General features: G+C 55.1%; 2 protein-coding genes across 5 annotated transcripts in view; one reads left to right on the top strand and one right to left on the bottom strand.

Moving 5' to 3' along the window:
• Positions 1 to 20240, top strand: part of BTBD17 (BTB domain containing 17) — a 51416-nt gene that overhangs the window by 28916 nt on the left and 2260 nt on the right. Inside the window, exons 1-2 of one of the 2 annotated variants that reach the window (XM_019740447.3) lie at positions 17780 to 18094; positions 19628 to 19904. In XM_019740447.3, coding sequence (XP_019596006.2) covers positions 18010 to 18094; positions 19628 to 19904 — 362 coding nt within the window. In that variant the 5' untranslated portion in view covers positions 17780 to 18009. Of the gene's footprint in view, positions 1 to 17779; positions 18095 to 19627; positions 19905 to 20240 lie in introns of those variants that run through there. The other variant, XM_074319943.1, reaches the window with a different exon arrangement.
• GPR142 (G protein-coupled receptor 142) lies at positions 8270 to 19629 on the bottom strand. 3 transcript variants are annotated; one of them, XM_074319944.2, is made up of 5 exons: positions 19110 to 19629; positions 16887 to 16996; positions 13449 to 13596; positions 12376 to 12534; positions 8270 to 11713 (listed from the first exon to the last, which is right to left on the bottom strand). In XM_074319944.2, exons 3-5 carry the CDS (start codon positions 13471 to 13473, stop codon positions 10842 to 10844), a joined length of 1056 nt encoding a protein of 351 aa, XP_074176045.1. In that variant the 5' UTR covers positions 13474 to 13596; positions 16887 to 16996; positions 19110 to 19629; the 3' UTR covers positions 8270 to 10841. The 3 variants fall into 3 exon arrangements, with proteins under 3 accessions (XP_074176045.1, XP_074176047.1, XP_019596007.2); XM_074319946.2 differs by lacking the exons at positions 16887 to 16996; positions 19110 to 19629 and adding an exon at positions 13895 to 15106; XM_019740448.3 differs by lacking the exons at positions 16887 to 16996; positions 19110 to 19629 and having other exon boundaries at positions 13449 to 15106.

Here is a 20240-nt window from a genome sequence, read left to right as displayed (position 1 = left end):
GCTCATGGCAGCTCTCGCCAGCTGCCGGCCGCTCACAATGGGGGAGTTCTTTTTAGATAACTTGCTAGAGAGGATTTTGCTTTTGCCAAGGACTCAAAGATCCCACAGCATCAGAACTGGGCAGAAACACAGGGGAAAGCTAGCAGAGAAGCAAAAGTGGGTGTTTAGGGCTAAGAAGCTGTGCTCTTCACCTGCAATTGGTCTATCTATAAAAAGTTTGTGTCCAAATTTCCCAGCCCAGTGTTTGGAGCTTGGGCCTCTGGCAGAAGCTGCGTGGACAAAGATTTGGACGCCTCTGTACGGAGGAGGGGCCAGAGAGCAGGATGAGGCTGCAACCCCAGGTTGTGGGTGAAATCAGAATGCTTCCTTGTCCTTCTCACCTAGAGTCAACGTACAGCACCTGGAACCTTCATTGTGCAGGCACCTGTATTAGTTCTCTACTGCGGAGTAACAAACCACCACACACTTAGAGGCTTAACAATACCCACTTGTTAGCTCAGTTTTGTAGGTCAGAAGTCTGAGGGGGGCTTCACTGGGTTTGACTCTGGGTCTCAAGGCCGAAATCAAGGTATTGGCTAGGCTGAGCTCTTATCGGAGGCTCTGGGGAAGAATCTGCCCCCGAGTTCATTTAGGTTGTTAGCAGAACTAGTTCCTTGCGGTTGCAGGACTGAGGTCCCCATTTTCTGTTGGATGTTGGCTGGTGGTTCGTCTCAGTTCCTACAAGCTACTTTCCTTTCAAGTCCTTTCCATGCAATCTCCCCTCTTCAAAGCCAGTGATGGTGCATCAAATTCTTATCCTTGGAATCTCTGATTTTCCTCTGCCCCAGAGAAACTCTGCTTTTAAAAGGCTTGTGGGATTAGGTCAGGCCCACCCAGATAACCACTCTATTTGAAGGTGAACTGCTTAGTAACTTTAATTCCACTGCAAATCCCTCTTGCCATATAATGTAAAATAATCACAGAAGTGACACCTACAGGCAGAGATCAGGGGCCATCTTAGAATTCTGCCTTCCTGGGGCCTGAGGCTTGGTGTCTGGGACCCAGAGTGGTGTCCTTTGTCTTCTAAGCAAAGAGCTGCCCTGTTTGGTTCCCCCCAGTCATGGTGATGGGGTGACCAACTGGCTTGGCCCCAGCTCTTAGAATATACATGGGAGATCTAGGAACAGAGGGGAAATGCACCCTACCCCGCAAAGTTCCTTTTTCTCAAAGCCTCATGGAGACTGGATCCCTCACCCCCCCCACACACACACACCCTGCCTCTGTCCAAGGAGAAGCTCAACACTGCGTAGAACACTCTGCACCCCAGAGAAATAAAGCTGGGAGCTCACCCACTAATGGCCCGACTTGCTTCCCTAATACCCCTCACCCTCGCCCTCAGGCCTCATGCCCTGAACGGAGCCCCAGAGTTCTCCAGCCTCCCCACCCTCTTGCCTCACCCTCCCTCACACCCTCTCTGAGGGAAGGGCAGGCCTGGGCACAGTGACTTCAGGACTTGGCAGCTCCCCTGGCATTCCCTGGCCCACCTCCTGGCCACCCAGATGGTACCAGGCCAGAGAGGCAGCTCCTGGTTTAGCCCCCGCAGATGGCCTGCCATTGGGGAGGGCAGGGAAGAGAGGAGTGGGGAGGCCCTGCCCAATGAGCCTCCTGCAACCCCCTCTCCCCACCTTACCTCCTCATCCCTGCCTCCACCCGCCTGTTGGCTCCAGACTTCCTTGAGGGTCTGCCCTTACCATGCTCCCAGCACTTCCTGGAACGTGTTTCTAATTTCTTTCAATGCCTGCTTCTTGTAGCAAGGGCAGGTGGGGAGGCTCCTCTCCCCCCACCTGGGGCCTTCTCCCCTTCAGTTACTCAGGAATGCAGGTGCCTGCAGCAAAAACCACTGAAAATGTTTTCCTAGCTGCAGGCCTCTCCCCTGGGCCCCAAGGAGCAGAACTACCCTTTGTGCAATCCCCCCCTCTCCCCACCCCACCCCCGGAGCTGGCCCCACCTCAGACTCAACCTTGGTCTCCCCTCTTGTTGGCAAGTTTCAGGATCTGCAGAACTTGAAGAGGGCACCTTTCTTGGTAGTCAAACAGCTTAATCCAAAGGCCCCTTGTGAAGCTATGTGACGGGGCTTTTGGCCTTTCCTTTCCCCTGGGACCCACAGAAGGCAGCTGGTGGCACAGCATGGTTCCCTGCAGGCAACAGGGAGTGTGGGTGGTAAAGGGCCAGGCAGCCCTCTAGTTGTTCGGGGCGCAGGCTCCCACTGCAGAGCCACTGGACAGTATGAGCACGGCAAGGGCCTGGCTGGTGAGCAAGGATGTGATTGATGTTTGTCCTGCTCGGAGTTTCAAAGCTGAAAGGAGTGTTTCCGATTGGCCAGATTGTTTGTTCCATTCATGCACCCAGAACACATTTATTGCGGGAATGCATAAAAATGTCCATTTGTCGTCCGCACTGAGAGGGTGTTGGGAGTCTGATGGTCAACCGGACAGCTTGGCCGGAGCATGGTTGGGAGGTGACCTGGGGAGAGCCAGGGCTGAGAGGCCGGGAATCGAGTCCACAAGGGCTGCCATGTGTGGGAGTCAGGACTTCCTCCTGGGGCGTGGGACACCCCTGGTTGGCTTCATGCAGTGACAGGGTCAGGACTGCTTTGAGACGAGGAGGGGACAAGCCTGGAGGAGAGAGGTGGTGGCGTGAAGTAGGAACCCGCTGCTGGAATCCTGGAGACGTGAGCGGCCCGGGGACCAAAGCTCCTCCTCCCATAAGCACCAATAACCCACAATTGAGTCTATAATGAAAACTAAGTGTGCCCTTGGCCAAATCTGATTTGGCACCAAACAGCTCTGCCAAAGGAGAGGGTAGGCTTACAAGTCCCGTTTCTTTTTGCATTTTCTCATCCTGTCTCCTCTTAGCCCCTCTGGCTTCTGAACAGATTACTGCTCCCTTTCCTCTTTCCTGCTGGGACTCCTTCCTCTTCAAACCCTCAAACTTCTGGGGTTTTTTTCCTGTCTCTCTCTCCTCTTCTGCCCAAGCCCATATTATACTCCCCCCCCCCGCCTTTCATTTTTTGAAGTACCAAGTACCCCTGCTAGACACCTTTCTGAAGAAAGAAGAGGAGGCTGAAGGCCGAAGGGCAGAGCGACGGAAATGTCTCAAGGCCGAGTGGTGGCCTCGGCCCACTCCCCTCCCCCACACAAGTCAGAGGGTTGTGACTGAGGGCAGAGACATGGGCCAGTCACCTCCTTGCAGGGGCTCGGACTCCTGAAGCACAACCTTGTGTAAAATGAGCAGGTTGTCCCCAGTCTCTATCAGGCTGTGATCGCACCCCTCCCTCCTCTGTGGCCCCAGGAAGTGTTCACTCATCAGCAAGCAGAACCAAGCCCTCGTAAAGACCAACAGCCACACCTGGTACTCACCTGAAATTGTTCCTTCATAGGTCTAACCCTTCCGCCTGAGGTCAGAGAAGAACTGAGAGGGAGGGAGGAGGGGGGAGAAGAGGAAGGGGGGGAGGGGGAACGGAGAGGGGCCCACCCACACAACACCCACATTCAGAAACGATTTCTTCTGTGTCTTCCTTTCCATGGGACCAAGGAGCCACCTACACCCACCTGACCAGCGTCACCCAGGGGAGCTGGCCTTAATCCTGGCTTCTCTTGGGCTCAAAACAATGTGGACCACAATAGGTAGTGTTAGATTACTGAGCCAGTGCCTCACTTCACAGATGTAGAAACTGGGGCTTCGGAGGCCCAGGGCTATGGGGCCAGTACAGGACACACACAGGCAGCCAGGTCACCTGACTCTTCTCAGGCCACCGCCTTTTCCCATCAGTGGAGCTCTTCCCACATTGAAAATCCCTGTTAGAGTGTAATGTAGTAAAATTGCAGAGTAACTCATGAGGACACAGATGGTTATCACGGGACCACCTTAGAATTCTGCCTTCCACGGGGCCTGAGGCTGCTGTATCCCTACCTGGCTGCACGCCAGGCCAGCTCCTGGGAAGAAGTGTCCTCTGCCATTGGCTGGCGGCCCCTGTCACTCAGTGAGGCCAGATCAGAATCCCCAATACATCTATTATAACAGTGGGACGGACAGTGGGGTGACAGGCCCTCGGGTACACTGTTCTTGCCCTCTGGAGGCCGGTTCCCTCCCAGCCCAACTGGCCCAGACAGTCTCAGCCTGTGGTTTCAGGGTCCACCTGAGGAGCACAGAGATGGTCACAGGATGGCAGAGAGGAGACAGCCAAGAGCTTGGCAGTGCAACCTACAACAGCCCATGAGCCAGGATCCTACACTGTCTTTTTGCATTTTTACCTGGTAACCTCATGGGCATCATAAAAATTAGTATTCATTTTTGTAATAAGTATGTATTGAGAGATTGCTCAAAGTACTGGTGGAGGAGCTGGAGGCAAGATGACAGGAACCTCACCTTCAGGAGACTGAAAGGAGAGGTCTGTGCACAAACCCAGTGGGTTCCCATCCAAGTTCCGAAACTGGCTCTGTGACTTAGCTAAGTCAGCGATCCTTCCTGAGTCCTAGTTTGCTTGCCTGAAATACTGGGGTGACACAGGTTGCTGGTGAGAGACTAACTACACAGGCGGACAGTGGCCAGACCCTCTCTCTACACAAATAGAACTCTGACCCAGAATCTGCGGGAACCTGCCCAGAAAGCCTATTATCTCTCTAAGTCAGACTTGTAGGGAGTCAGACCTCTATCCCTAATGACTGGTCCAGGTGACCAAATAATAACCCCTGTAGCAGTCAGCCCCAGTGGCCAGGACTTGATTGATGTCTGACAGCTTCTCTAATTCTTATCCCTGATTCCAACTTAGGGCCAATTAAAACCAAATATGCACCTCTAACCGATCACGTAGGATGCCCTACAGCTTCCCCTGGCTGATAACCTCCCATCAGGGCACACAGAGGGCCTTCTCTTCGTTCCACTGGAAAGCTCTCCCACTTGGGGTCCCTGTCAAAGGCAGGTGCTGGTGGCGGACCCCTGGTACAGCAAGCTCAGAACCTTTGCTTGTTTACCTCTGGGTGGCCTTCATTCATTCCCACATTGGGGTCAAAGGAGTAAGGGATGTGGGAGAGCTGGTTAAGAGCCCAGAGCTCTAGAAATGGAAGGTAGGAAGATTCGAGGTGGAAAGGTTCACGGCGAGCAGCAGAGGAGGAGACGGGGAAGCAGCACAGCCATTCTAGTAGGTGGTAGGAGCTCTGCGCCATCGCCCCTCACCAGTAAGCCCGTCTTTTCCACATCCATCCACGTCCCTGGGAGACTGGGCCACTCGGTCCTTCTCTCATGGCGAAAGAGCAATGCTCTCCCCATACCATGGCCTGCTGTTCTGACACCACAACCTTCCGTTTAAAGCTGAGTCACACATGCCCTGCCCCCTTCCCTCCACTGGATATTCTCCCTTTCCACCATCCCACTTTCTCGTGGCACCCGTTCCCCATATCCCATCTCCAGCACCGCCCGCCCCCCCTCCTGTGAGTGGTGTGGCAAATCAGAGGCTATGGTGCCAGGGCATCTTGGCATTCCTCTCCCTCTTGCCCTGCCTGCTAAATATACATCTTGGAGGAATCCGGGATGGAAACACCCAGACCTCGTTAACTCTTTCACCTCCAGCAGCCATAAAGAGGGCAGATAAGAAGGGAGGGGGGCTGGCAATCTGGAGCCTCTGCCCAGTCCATCACACCAGGCCAGGAGGACAGGTCTTGGGGTCCCTGCTGGGGATGACTTGTGAGGAGGAGACCAACTGTGCCCTCACCACACTCCCCCCAACCCCACTCCTGCCCAGAAGGAGGAAGCTGAGGTAAAGGAGGGCAGGTGGGGGTCTGTTGCTCAAATCTCGTGGCAGCAGTGAGGCTAAGTCAGGCCCTAACCCACTTTCTTCAGAAAGAACTGAAGGAAAGCCTCAGCTCTCCTTTCATGAGAAGGTGAGGGAGTGCCGGGCAGGCGGCCCACCTTCTCCCCAGGGTGGGTCCCCTTTCCAGGCTTCTTGAATCGAGGTGTGAAATCTGGGGAGCAGGCCTCAGACTGGAGGAGGTGGGAGTCCCAGGATGCACTTAACCCTCTACCTTTCCTTCTTCCCCAAATGGCCCAGGACAAGGCCCACCTTCCTGCACCCTCTCAGGCTGCAGGCTGGCAAGGGCAGGGGAGGGCTTGAGGGGAGTTGTCTGGGGGGACAAAGGTGGGGCAGGCAAAAGACTGTCCCTCCTGCTTTGTGACCAGAGGGACGAACTCAGCAGCAGCTCAGGGGACATCTCCAGAAGCAGCGGCAGGCGTGTGACTCACTGTGGGGTTTGGCAGTCTCCCTCCCTCACCTTCCCGGCCTCTTTCTCTCCATCCCTGTCCTGTGAGGCTGCTGCCAAGGCTCAAGCTCCCTTAGAGGGCAGGATGCCCAGGTGTCTGCTATGGATGGACCTGCTGGCCAGGGGCTGGGTCCAGGTGGAACTGGACTGGGTGGGGCGAGTGGGACCCCGGAGGCACTGACAGAGGCCTCGGGCTCTGAGCCCAGGCAGGCGGAGCTCCCCACAGTGGGGAAGGCAGGCCGGTGGGAAGGGTGGCTGGACCCTGCCAATGGAGGATGGAGGGAGGAGGGCCATGAAAGGGCCCTTCACACAGTTCTAGTACAGGAAAACTTTCCAACCACTAGAATGATCTGAGAAAACTACAGCCACAGCCTGGCAGATGGACGTGGCTTCGTGGCTTGAGGGCGGAGGAGAGTGACTAGGGGAACAGCTGAGCTCTGCCACCCAACTACTCCCCGCTGACCGTGGGCCCCAGGGCTGACACACTTTCTGTGCGGTAACTTAGATCTCTCACAAATCTGCCTTAAAGCCGGCCACGCCTCCCAGTCCCGTCTGTCCATCCAGCCAGTCCTGCAGCGCCCCCTGCTGTCTGAGTTGATAGTGACAGGCAAAAGGCGCAGTCGGGCCACACTGAGCCGTTCCAGCTTCCCCATTGACAAAGGAGGCAGGGCCTGGGGGATCTGGGGAAGCCAATATTCCCCAGACCGCGCCATGTCAAAGACTGTTCCGTCGTCCCTGCCAGCACATCTATAACCTGGCCGGCCAAAGAGCTCAATGTTTAATTAGAAAGTGTGGTCCTGCCCTGTGGCAGCTCCTTCCCTGGGCAGGAGGTCATCCAGAAACCTGCCTCCCTGTCCCCATCACGTCCCCTCCCACCCCCCCATCCCGGGAGGACCGGACAGTTGTGGGCCCCTTTTACCCAACCAGCCTACCTCTTTTCCCAGACAAAAAGAGACAGGGAAGCCCCTCAAGGGGAAAACTCAAATGAGCTGGAAGTGAGCCGTGGGAAGAGGCAGGGCTGGGAGAGTGAGGACACGCCCTGAAGGGTGCCTGGGAGTTTTGACATCTTCCAGGAAGAGAGGTCACGTTTAAAGACACAAGACTGAGGCTGAATCCTGCTACACCAACCAGAAAGAGAAAGGTGGAGGGATATTTCACTTAAGGCTAAGAGAAACGGGATATGCAGCCAAACTGACATTTCTCTTTAAAATAACCATAGCGTTACGGGTTGATTGTGTCCGGCCCAAATTCATACGTTGAAGCCCTAACTCCCTGTACCTCAGAATGTGAATTTAAAGAGGTCATTAAAGAGGTCATTAAAATGAGGCTATTAGGGTGGGTGCTAATCTGATCTGACAGATGTCCTTATAAGAAGAGGAAATTTGGACCCAGAGAGATGGCAGAGTGAGCCCACACAGAGGAAGGACCATGTGAGGACACAGGGAGAAAGCAGCCATCTGCAAGCCAAGGAGAGAGGACTCAGGAGAAACCAAACCTGTCCACACCTTGATCTTGGCCTTCCAGCCTCCAGAACTGTAAGAAAATAAATTTCCATTGGGTAAGCCACCCAGACTGTGGGGCTTTGTTATGGCAGCCCTAGAAAATGACTACACATAGATACAGAGACCAGAAAACAATTTGTCAGCCAACTTCCAAACCAGCAAAAATCATATACAGACTTGGGAAGAAGTAAAAGACCCTTTAAAAATAACTGTCCTCCAATATTAACAAAGTGTTAATGACAAAACATAAGATCCACTGACAGATTGCACAATATGTGGGGGGTACTGTAAGGAAGAGACAGAATTTCACAAAGGGTTTCTGTTCGCCAGGATATCTGAGCAGATGGGTTGGGGAAGGAGAGAAGGGGGATCCACGCCACTGCAGCCTCATTCTTCCCTAGGAGACATTGAGAGCTTAAAGATTTTTAAAAACCCACAAAAACAAAACAAAAAACAAATCAAGATAAAAATGCATAAGGGAAAGAAAAACAGTTTTAATAATACTTTTCATTTACATTTCTGTGAGAGGCTTATCAAAGCTAGGATCTCTTCATTTCATTAAAGGTTACCAACATGTTGAAAACGGAAATGTTACCTAATACAGCTTATTAGGAAAATATGATATTGGTTCCCAAATCCGGGAAGTCCAGGACCAAAAGGTTATAAGCGATGCAAAGTGTCCCTGAAGCTGCCCTTCTGCTCCTGATAGGTGACAGGTGACAGGGGAACAGACCAGGAACCCACAGCCTTGGGGTTTGAGTCTCTGTTGCTCTGGACCAGCTCAGAGCCATGTGTGTATCATCTAATCTCTCTGCCTCTCTTTCCCCAGTCTGTAAAATGGTTACAATACTCAGGATACGGGATTGTTTGAAAACACTGTTGGTGCCCCAGCCTGTGGGTACAGTGAGGTCACAGTGACACCCAGGTTCTGGTGGCTTGAAGCCCCAACCTGTGCCAAACTTGACCTGCCTCCATAAAACCTCCCCATCTATTTCAGGAAGTTTCTGGTTTCACCGGTGTCGGGGACAAGTGAGTGAATCTTTCTGTCTCCTTGAGGGCAGTCCACTAACCAGCTGACAGAGACAACCTGTCAATGGTCTTGCCCCCTCCACAGAAGACTTCCATGACAGGGGTCTCTCCTGATTCAGGACGTCTCTGCTGCAGGGTCCCACAGGTTACGTACAGAGCGGATAGAAAGAAGATCCCTCCCGCCCGTGTTCCATTTGGCTCTGCATCAGAAAGGCGCCTTTCCTCCCAGAGCCTCCTTCTGTAGGGTGGACTTGGGCCCGGGGGCTGGGCTGGGGGGGGGGGGGGATAGTCTGTCTCACCCTCCAGGGCCCCCGTCTTCCCCCGAGGTGCCTGCACTTGCACCCCCTTCTCCTTAGGCATTTAATGAAGGCCCGGCGCATGAACTCTCACCCACATCTGTGTGCTCCTTGGGGAACCCCGTGCCCCAAATCCACTCAGGGTCAGCAGAGACCACACTGTGGCAGAAATGGCAGGACTTATAGGTCCTCATTCCTTTCTCTGAACTCCTGGGACCAGATGTGTCTCAGAATTCAGAATTTTTCAGACTAGAAAAAGGTTATGTGTGGCCTATTGTAAGTGTTCGGTATTGATTCTAGCCGCGGGTGGGGCTGCAGGCGGAACCACACCCAGCGGAACCTAGGCAGCCGGTTTGTATCAAGAATACGTCTTCTCCCATCAGTTCAGATCAGATTTTGTTACTAAGTGTTAGTGGCAAACTCAGGAAAAATAGCTCGGTTTTCAGAGCTTTTTGGAATTTAGAATTGTGGATAAAGGAATGGGGACCTGGTTTTTCTTCCTTTTGGGCGTGGCTGAAAGTCCCTTCCTGGATGGCCCTGCTCTGGGGAGGAGAGAGGAAAGTAGGAAAGCCAAGCATTTATTGTGCACTGACTGTGTGCACCGCATACATCAGGCTCTCTTGTCCATGTAACCCCATTAAGGGGCTGGGTTGGACCCTCCCTTCAGGGGAAAGGTCAGGTGAGTCTGACCAGAAAGCAGAAAGCAGGCCCGCTAATGTGTTTACCCAACGCCCTGAGCAGGTGGGAGGTCCATCTGCTAATCTCTCCCAGCTGCCACTCCAGGCTGACAGGGCTGAAAGGAGAGAGGGGGCCCTGGAGAAGCTGGGAGGGGATGAGCAGAGCCCCTCAGCAGAGCCCCTCAGCCTCCGGCTCGGCTGAGCGGAGCCATCGCTTTCCTCTTGCAGTGGAGACTGAGGCCTTTCCCCAAGTGGAGTGGTCTCGGAGGGCTGGGCTAGGTCCTCCCTTCCTGCTCTCCCTTCCCTGGCCCCTGGGCTAAGAGGGCATTTCCTTCTCTACACAGTCATGGCAACAATGAAAAGCGCAGCCCCAGGAAACGTGCAGGCTCCTGAACTACTCTGGTTCCAGGGCAGGGAGTTACACGGAATCAAACCAGCATGTTTGAGACCCAAGGGGTTGTGTCTCCCCAGGGCTGGGGTGTCAAATCTGCTTCAAGACCACTGCCTTCCCCAAGCAGCCTCCCTCCCAGTGCTCGGCCTAGCACATTTGGTTCCCCCAGCCCAGGACTCCTGAGATACCTTCCTTTTCACCCCGGCATTGCCACTGGAAGCCAGAGGAGATAAATTCAGGGAATGAGAGGTGGGCGCTAGGAAAAGCAGGTGGACTGGAAACAATTCACATCCACACTTATCGTTTCATTCATTCATTCACTCACTCATTCAACCAACATTAATTTAGCCTTCATAAAGTGACTGGTGAAATGTCCCTCACAAAGGAATGCCCATAGCAGCTGACATTATTAGGCTGTGCCTGGCAGAGCCCTTTCCTTGCCCCAGGAAATGGGAATTGCTGGTGAAGCTAACGTAAAAGTTGGATAAAGTGTCCCCCTTTACCTGGGGGGGGGACCACTGCTGAAGGAAGGAACCTCTCTCCTTACCCCCAGACTGCAAAGTTGGGGTTTGATGAAGTTTTGTGGGCACAACCACGAAGTCCCAGTACATCTGGCTCTGAGCCACCCCAAGCGCTCTGGCTGGACCCCTTCTCTACAATTCTGCCCCTTTGGTGAGTCCTGGAGGCTTCAGCATAGGCTCCACCCCCGTGCCCTCTGGCCGTGACCCCAGGCTGCAGGGCAGGTGGGCACTGTGGATGACCTCTTGGATGGTGACCCGGAAAGTCTTGCTGACAAAACAGTAAAGACCAAAGTTGACTGCTGTATTGAGCATGGCTGCCATGTTGGCCACGTCCAAGGCCAGGTGGACCCTCCAGTCCCGGTGAACGGGGGCCACATACAGGTGGAAGAGCATGACAAAGATCCGGGGTGCCCAGAGGAAGGTGAAGAGCGTGGTGACGCCCAGGAGGATGGCTGTGCTCTTGCCCACCCGGGGCCTCAACCCACTCTGGCCCCTCCTCCGTAGCCTACAGATGATGGCTGAATTGGTGACCAGGAAAATTCCACAAGGGATGAAATAGACAATGAGGCAATGCGCCCACTTAAGGACCTCGTCCAGTGTGCTGGGGGGGTCCGCATCCCTCCACACATCCAGCCACCAGTAGAAGGGGATGCCAGTCAGCAGGGCAGCACCAAGGACGATGGTGATGGCCCGGCGGGTCCGGCCTGGGGACGAGGCAGCACGATGGTGCAGGGGGTGGCACAGGGCATCGTACCGGTCAATCGTGAGTAGGACAGCGATCCAGACTGAGGCGTGGTTGGCAGCAAACTCCAGGATGTTCGCCGTACGTACCACAGCCTGGGGCACCTCTCGGGCCAGCACAGCTCCCTGCAGGAGGAAGCCCACGAACACGATGACCACCTGGGTGACAATATCCGAGGCTGTGAGCGCCAGAAGGTAGTAGTAGGAGGCCTTCCTGGTCCTGGCAGCAAGGCGGGCCAGGGCCACGGCGGTCAGGAGGTTGACTGATGGCAATCAAGGTCACAGAGGGGAGAGAGGTCAGAGGCGTTAGAAAGGCAGCTCAGACTGAGTTTTTCAAGGTGTCATTATCGTCCCTTCCCACCTGCTTGTTCTGGCTTCTCTTTTCCTCTTTCCAGACTCTTCTTAAAACTCATTTTGTTGGAAGGCTAACCAGATCAGCCCTCCTCGTCCATCCACATTCTGCCAGCCACTGACTTCACCCGGGGAGGTCTTTGCCTTACAAACAGGCTTCCCTGGAGACAGGCAGGGATGGGTGATCCCCCAAGGCTGAGACCCCCCTATTCTTCCCTGCATCTACACCCTCGCTCCAACCCCCACAAGGCAGTGGATGGCACAGGAAGCTTTTGACTGAGATGAGGGCAATCTTACATGAACTCAGACGTCCTAGCAGAGTGCCCACTGCTGAGGGTAAAAGGTGGCTGTCTGCTCTGGTGAAACCTCGGGTTTAGTGTGAGTATCCCGAATCCTGGGATTTACTCCCTACTACGCTTTGCTCCCCAGTGACCTAGGTCACCCCCATAAAGTCAAGGGGAGCCTAGGGTGTTTTGTCTATGATCCTCAGGGGTCAGCATAGAGCATTGGAATCCATAAAAGGACCCCAATTTCTGGCCATCCGCAAGACCCCAGACCCCAGATCTGCACTCACCAGGCAGCCCTAGGCCCAGCAGGATGCTGTAGTAGATGACAGGAATGACACCAGCCACACACGGGGACCTCCCTGGGATCTCTGGCCAATGGCCTTCAAACTCCTGGCTCGGCCCACTGCCATTGGGCATGGGAAGCAGGGTCACTCGTGTCTGGCCAGCTAAAGAGGGCGGAAGGGCACGGGGTTAGAACATTTAGTTTCTTTCCAGCCTGGCCCGGCAGCAGCCCCACCCTGACCCTGACCCTCACCCTGACCCTGAGGTCTTTATTCACCCTTGCTTTGTGCAGACACCTGATCAGGCCCACCCAAATGACAATCCCTATGGCCAAGTCCATACCCCCAGCCCCTCAGGGGCCTTGCTTCCCTAATAATGGGAAGAAGCTCTCAGTGGCATTTGTTGCTGCCATGGAGACTATTTCTCTATTGCATTTCTCCTGGTGGGTCTTCAGCCTGGAAAGCGGGGCCCCCAAACAGGCTGCACAGCACACACTTATGAAAATACAGGCTCCTGAGCCTCGCTCTAGGCAGTCTAAGCCAGAGGGTCTGGAGGGGCTTGAGCAGCTGTGTTGTTCATAAGCATCCTGGGCGATCCTGCCCCACAGCGCCCCACAGCAGCTGCACGGCTCTACTCAACAGCTGCCCCTCTTCAAGGAGAGATGCTACTAGGTCCCCCTCTTTTCTTGGCTACAGCGCATCCCTCTTCATAGGTTAGCACTATTGAAGCTGTAATGGCCCCGGGTTTCGGATGGAGAAATTCAGTCCAGAGGGTAAGGTGACTTGCCCACAATCACACAGCGGGCTGTGGCCAGTCTGCGATGAGAAGCGGCCACATGCTCTGGTCCCTGTCCTCCTTCCTTAGTCGACACTTTAGGTCTTTAGGTGTTACCTTCCAGCTTTTATTTTCTGCTGAAGGTCTCCCCCCACCCCACTCCCAGCCCTCTGCTAAACCTAGTTCCCCCATCCCACTGCCCATTCATTTTCAAGTTCAAGCTCTCCAGCCCTGGCTTCTGGATTCCTTACCCATCCTTCCACTTGACTCTCCCCACCCACCCACCCAGTTCTAGGTACTTTACCTGTCTCTTGTCCCTCGAGCCTCATGCTCCTGGGGCCTGAGTCTGGGGTCACCTTGTGGCTTTTTCTTGGGGTCCCTGTAGCTCCCTCCCAGCATTACCAGCTTTCCAAGTAGTTGTTTGCCCAGCGGTCTTCCAGCCACACTGAGCCCTGTTAGTGCAGAGAGGAGGGGTAGTGGGGAGGAGGGAGGAGGAGGAAGGAAAGGGTGGGGCTGGGCCTCAGGGGAAGAGTCCGTCTATACAGTAGATGCTGCCTGGAGCAAGCCAGGATCCCCAAGGGTACAGGGGCAGGGCAGGGGGCAGGCTGGGAGGGAGACCTTAGGGAGAGGGCAGGATCGGGGCTCTGGATGGACGACTTCATGCCCCATGGCACTCTGGGAACTGGCCTGGGCTCACCCTGAGGGGAGGACTTTGGGAAAAGGCAGAAGGATTTGGGGAGCTGACTTTACCAGCATCAAGGAGAGAAGGGCAGGTCTGCAGAGACGGGTGAGGAAAACCAGTGCTGGGGAGGGAGAGGTGAGGCCCCTACGGGCAGGGCCCAAATCTGGAGAGGTCTCATCAGCCAGGTTTGAAGGAGTCAGTCCTGCAGCAGCTGCCGATAATGTGACCAGCAGGAGGCTACCCGACGGGCTGCTGGCTTGGAAGGGTGGCAGGGAGCCGTGCGCAGTGGTGGCGGTGACCACTGAGAGAAGCCTGAGCTGGCTGCCAGCAGCGCTGGGAAACCAGGACCCAGTGGCCCCCTGCAAGCTGTTGTTTTCCTGGTGCTGGTGAAATGGACCATCCCTCAAGGAATATCAGTCACTGGCAAATAAACACCAGCCGGTGTGTGAGCACTCTGGAGAGGCTGGAATCTGTACCCGGCTGGCTCCCCGCCACTTCAGGGAAGAGTGACCAGTGCAGCCCACAGTGGGTGCCCGGGACAGCGTGTGCATTGATTAGGAAAGCTGATGCCCAGCCTGGCATCGCTTCCCACACCTGCCCTCTGAGAATGGAGCAGTCTGGCTTCTGGGCTATCTAAGTTAGATTCCACATCTAGGGCTGGGGCTACCTTGACCCCCTCTCGCATCCCCACCTCCAGGGCCAAAGCAGGGCAATCACAGAGGCCTTGCTGCCCCCTGGTGGCAAGTTCTGACCCTGCAGGCCTTCGAGAGTCCACTGGCTTTGGCCAGGTCCCCTGGGTGGCACAGTGGGACCAGAGTAGAAACGACCCACTCAGGTCCCGAGGCTGTAACTGGAACCCCAGCCCCAGAGAGTGCAAGCAGCACAGAGAATTCCCCAGGCCACCACCTGTGTGTACCACGAAGCTGTTCGTGAGCCAGGAGCTGCTTATGGATGAGTTGTAAAGTCCCGCTATGTGTGAGGGGCCCCACCAACATTTCTTGAACACCCACCCTGCCCCAACACTTGCCACCCTCATGGTACGTAGCCCCACAAGCTAACTCGGGTTACCTGCCTTTCACACAAGAGGAGACTGAGGCTCAGAGAAGCTCAGCAACTAGGCTAAGACCACAGAGCGAACTCAGGCTTTAAGGAGGAGGGGGACGTGGCTCAGATGGATGGCCTGCAGATGGGGAAGGGCATTCCAGTTGGGGGACAGCATGATGGAGGGTGCTGAGGCAGGAAAGCAATATGCAACCTTGACAGGGCAGCCTGGCTTCAGGGGATGCTTTCAATAGTGTACCAGTTACTTCAGGGAAAGAGTCCTGTTGTTTATTATTAGTGTACCCCTGAGTATACAGGGCCTGGAACCTAAACTCATAACTCCCTGATCCCCAAGCTAAGTGTGTGAGGGCACCCTAGATCAGGAAGGGAGACGTTACAATGCAAGGGAGGCTGCGTGCGGTCTGGGCAGGGCTGGGCCTGGGGCGCACCCTCTGGGGTGGGTATCATCACACTCCAGGGTCTGATCACCCACTCTGCAGGTCCAGAAACCCTCCATCCTGCCCCACGCTTGCAAGATTTTCAACTGCGTTTACAACAATTAAGAGAGTCCTTGCCCAGGGGGGTCATTCATGGCTACTTAAATAGCCAGAAAAGACAGCACAGGGTTGTGGAAATAAAAGTGGAGCAGAAAAGCGGCACTGGAGTCCTGGCTCTGCCCCATCCTGGCCGGGAGACCAAGTCACGTAGCTTATAAACACTCTCATCTCGGTCAGGAAGTCACACTCTTCTCTAAGAATTGTTCTAGCTTGTGAGCTCATCAGACTTGCTCTCCAGGAATCATGGAGCTTCCAGCTCCTCAGGGCAAAAGAAAACTGTCTCAGTCCCTCTATCGCCAAGACTGGGCAGGGCAAACACCCTCCTTCCTTTCTCCCACTCCAAGGTGCTCACACGAGACATACACATGCACGCATACACACACGTGCACACACACGCATGCAAGCACACATTCCAACAATACTCAGACTAAGAAAACGAGGAGAGAGAATGCCTATTCCTGGAAAGCCAGTTTCTAAATTATTAGAGGAGTTTTAGAGATAATGGAAGTTAGAAATAGTAGACGGTGAGGTCTCTCAGCGATGGGGGGTCAGAGAGGACCCTCCTGGGTTTTCTTGGTAACCTGGGGCCTCCCTCATTCCTGCACACTTGAAATGCCATCCATCTAACTAGGTAGGTAGCTTTTAGCTGGGGTGTACATGACAATCACCCAGGATGCTTTGAAAATACTGGGGAAGGTGGGTTACACTTCTAGAAAGGCGACATTTCAAGAAAGACTAATGGAAAGCCTTAAGGAGGCTGGAGTTAAAAAGTGTGTTTACCAAAATACCATTTTCTGAGTAGTAGGTTCTCTTAACATCATCTCTTTCTCATCAATAACATTCCTATTGAGAAGTATTGCGCATGGAAGCTGGACGCCCTCAGAAGCTCGGACTCCCATCACACTGAGGCTCTGTCTTGCCGCGCTGGGCTGGGGAGGTGGTACAGCCCATGGGAAGGGCAGGCGGGCAGCCAGGGGGAAAGGGATAATGGATTTGGATGAGGGGGACCAAGCATGAAGGTCAGGGCAGCCAGGAGGGTTTTCTGCTGCGCTGTACAGCTCCATCTCTGCCAACCCGGACAGGCAGGTGCCAGACCCAATTCCTGCTCTGTCTGAGGCTCCAGAGAGGGGCTGCAGCTATTGGGTCTCTCTGTGCCAGCCATGGGCAGAAGAAATCAGTGCATCGAGCTGGTCCTTGGGATCCAGAGAGCAGGGAGGGCAGGCTCTGACCGACCCCCCACCAGTCAAGGACCTGGCATCGGGAGAAATTCTGCGCTGGCTCTCTCAGAAGCCCCCACTTCAATTTATCAACCTTGAAGGAGTTCTTCCCATGAAGACTGAGCCAAGCCTTACTCCCTGAAAAGGTGAGGCCCCAACACCCGCCCACACACTGCCCCAGGTTCTAGACTCCATCCTCCTCTCTCTGTTCCTTTGTTTTCAGTAGAGCTCTCCCCTGTACTTACATAATAGCAAGAGTCTGCAACCTAGCTCTGCCTCAGTCTCCCCACGGTGGTAGTGGTGGTGGTGGTGTGCCTAAAGCGGGGTGGGGTCTGCTGTGTGTCTCCTTCAAACTCTGGGAAGGGAAAAATTATAGTTGGAAGTTGGATAGAGCAGATAAAATAAACCTTACAAGGAGGTGAACCTAGAGACCTGAAGCCACTTGGGAAGGTGAATTAAAGGAAGGAGGTGATGGGGCAGACAGGTGCCCACTTCAGCATCTCCAGTCCCCATGCCCAGGTTTGGGTTGGCTGGGCAGGGGTGTGCTGCCCCGGTAGGGGCTGGGCTGCCCGTCAAGGGCCAGCCTCCTGCTCTGGGCAGGAGTGCCCCCATGCAGTCGTACATGGGGTAGGGTGCATCTCCTGTATACCTGGTCTTACCATCTTGGCTCACCTTGACCCTGGGGGAGGGGTCGATGGTCATAGCCCACCATCCATCCCAGAGCATGCCAGGGACATTCTTCAACAAAGAACATGAAACTGATACCAGTTACCCATGGGCCCTTATTCGAGACACTTGCCCTCCTCTCTGGAGAGCTAGCTCACCCCAAAATGGGAGAGGGGGAGGGGTGGGAGCCTGAGCTGCCTTGTCTCTCTCCTCTTCCAGGCCCTTCCGTCCTTGCAGCCTGCTCACTGTGGTACTCCAGCCAAGACACTGCCAAGTGTGCTCTGTGCCAGGGTGGAGGCTGTGCTTGGAGCTTGGGGGAGGGGGCTGGGGACCCTCTAGACCAGTGCTGCCAGCTGTCCTGGAGACCCTTGCCTGCCCTTTGGAGAGCCTAAAATTTCCCAGGAGAGGACCGGCTAACTCTGCTGGGTAGGAGGTATGGGGGAGGGTGCCGGATCTGTCCCCCTCAGGGCCCACAGGCAGCACAATAGCCCCTGGGGCTGCCACTCTCTGGCTAAAGAGGTTGCCTGGGCAACAGCTGGGGCCAGTTTCCACCAATCCATGGCAGAGGCTGGGTGGGGGGAGGGAGGCTGGCCTGGAAGGGGGTGCTATCCCCTTGTGCTGGATCCTATATAAGGAGGAGGGATGTGAGCACCGTGGTCTGGGCTTCACTGTCCCTCCAGGGGACTTGGGGCTGGGCACAAGATGCTTAGGCTGGGCTGTGCTAAGCCTGTGTCCTGGGGCAGCTTCTGGGCCATCCTGACCTTGGTGGGCCTGGCCACTCGTGCAGGTGAGTGGGCAGTGGGTGGTGTGGGAGTAGGGGTCAGGGAGGTGGGGCAGGACCTTCCGGCCCTAGCTGCACACAGGGAGGGGGCGGTGTTTAGCGGCCAGGGCAAGCAGAGTCCATTCAATCTGGGAGGAGGGCAGCCTGCCTCAGAGGGGAGGAGGGTCTGGGACGATGGGCGGGAGTCCTAATGACAAGAAGGCCCTTTCACTGTCCATTGTCCAGGCAGCTGGCTCCAAGCAGAGGCTGATGGGATATTATCTGCATTCAGGTCCTTTAAAGTGACAGCTTGGGAAGGTGGGGCTGGGAAATTAACCACCTACTCCTCTCTCACCCTCCCTTTCTCCCTGTCTCTTACATACAGATACTCTGCTCTCATGTGAACCTTCTCTTCTAATAACCAAACAGGCCTCAATGTGGTGGGGGGAGGGGAATGGGTGCCCATCTGCTGTCAGATGCCCTCCTTGCTGCCCTGTGAGGCTCCTCACACCACTCTCTGCTTGGGGAAGCTGCTGGCAGCGTTTTCTGTCACCTTCTGTATCTGAGTGCATGTCCCCATCTGACCTCATGGCATCCCTAGAAACATTGACAGGCCCCAGGTGGCCAGCCTGGAAGGGGGATGCCAGCCCCGACACGCAGGTACCATGAGTCCCATTCCAGCACTGGCTAGGCCACTGGCTGAGAGTGGACTCTATCTCACAGATGGGGTCCCAAGAAGGTGGCTGGGCCTGGAAACAGCTCCCTGCCATGCCCACAATCTCTTCTCATGCTCCACCCTTCCTCTCCCACTCGGTCTCCAGCCCCCTCACCCCCTCCCCTCTCTGAGCACCGCAGGCCCATTCTCTTCAGTCTCTGCAGGGCTGGTCCTCAGCCCGGACACTCACCCTCCGGCTGGCTCCTTCTCATCTCTTCCTCAGGGAGCCCATCTCTGGTTCCGGTACCTAAAGTAACCTCACTCCCACTACTGTCACCTCCCTTATTTGTCACAATCTAAAACCAGAGTGCTTATTTGTGTACTTACTGTGACTTTCCTGAGCGTAAGGACCGCCCTTGTTTTGTTCACTGCCCTATTTTGAGCTCCTAGGAGAGTGTCTGGCATGTAGAAGGTGCTCAATAAATACTGGTTAGTGAACACATAACTTCAAGGACAATTCTTCAGGAAGTGAAGGGTGGGTATCAAGAGATTCCTCACCCCTTGCCTGGGGGTCTGGCATTATGGAGACCAGTTCTGGGCATTTTGCCCCACACTGATTTATGTCTTCTGCCTGCCAGGAATCCATCTCCCTTCCAAGAGCATCCTCTCAGGGTCTGCTCAGGGTCAGGTTCACCACCTTCCCCACTCAGGATGGGCTTGTGTGCAGACACAGGAATCCATGCACTTCATGAGCACAAACAGGTGTGCACATGACCTCCCCAGGCCCATCCAGCCTCTTTCCACACCCAGGCACAGGTGTCTCCAGCGGGTCCCTCTGCACCCTGAGATCACCGTCCCAGGCTCGGGGGTCTTCTCAGGTGATGCTGTGTTCCTTCCCGCTGCAGCCCAGAGAGCCGACGTCAGTGGTGAGGCAGCAGGCACCTCCATCAACCACTCCCAGATGCTGCTCCAGCGCCTGCAGGAGCTTCTGAGGCAGGGCAACGCCAGCGACGTGGTTCTGCGGGTGCAGGCTGCAGGCACGGATGAGGTCCGAGTCTTCCACGCCCACCGCCTGCTACTAGGACTGCACAGCGAGCTGTTCCGGGAGCTGCTGAGTAACCAGAGCGAGGTGATGCTGCTGGAGCCCAGGGACTGTGCCGCCATCTTTGACAAGTTCATCAGGTAGGGAGGGGAAGGACTGGGGGGGGGGAAGCTTCACCCCTTCCCAAGCCCGCAACTCTTCTACTCACAGGGTCATGGAAGCCCTAGCCGCTTAGGTCCTTGTGTCCATTAGGACAATGAGGCCACCACCTCCTCCATCCCGTCTCCCACTGCTCTCTTTCTTGCAAATGCAGCGTGACTCTCCGTCCCTGCCTGTAAGCTCTGTGGTTTGATGTCAGTTACCCCCCAGAGCTGTTTCCAAACCTGGCCAGGAGAGCTTTTTAAAACTACAGATTCCTGGGCTCCACCCTGGAATATTGGCTTCAGGTCTGGGGTTGGGTTTAGCAGGCATTTAAA

The sequence above is a fragment of the Rhinolophus sinicus genome, chromosome 12 (assembly GCF_057876585.1).
Source record: "Rhinolophus sinicus isolate RSI-liver-muscle chromosome 12, RSI-T2T, whole genome shotgun sequence".
Lineage (NCBI taxonomy): Eukaryota > Metazoa > Chordata > Mammalia > Chiroptera > Rhinolophidae > Rhinolophus > Rhinolophus sinicus.
This window is presented reverse-complemented; position numbering and strand designations above follow the sequence as displayed.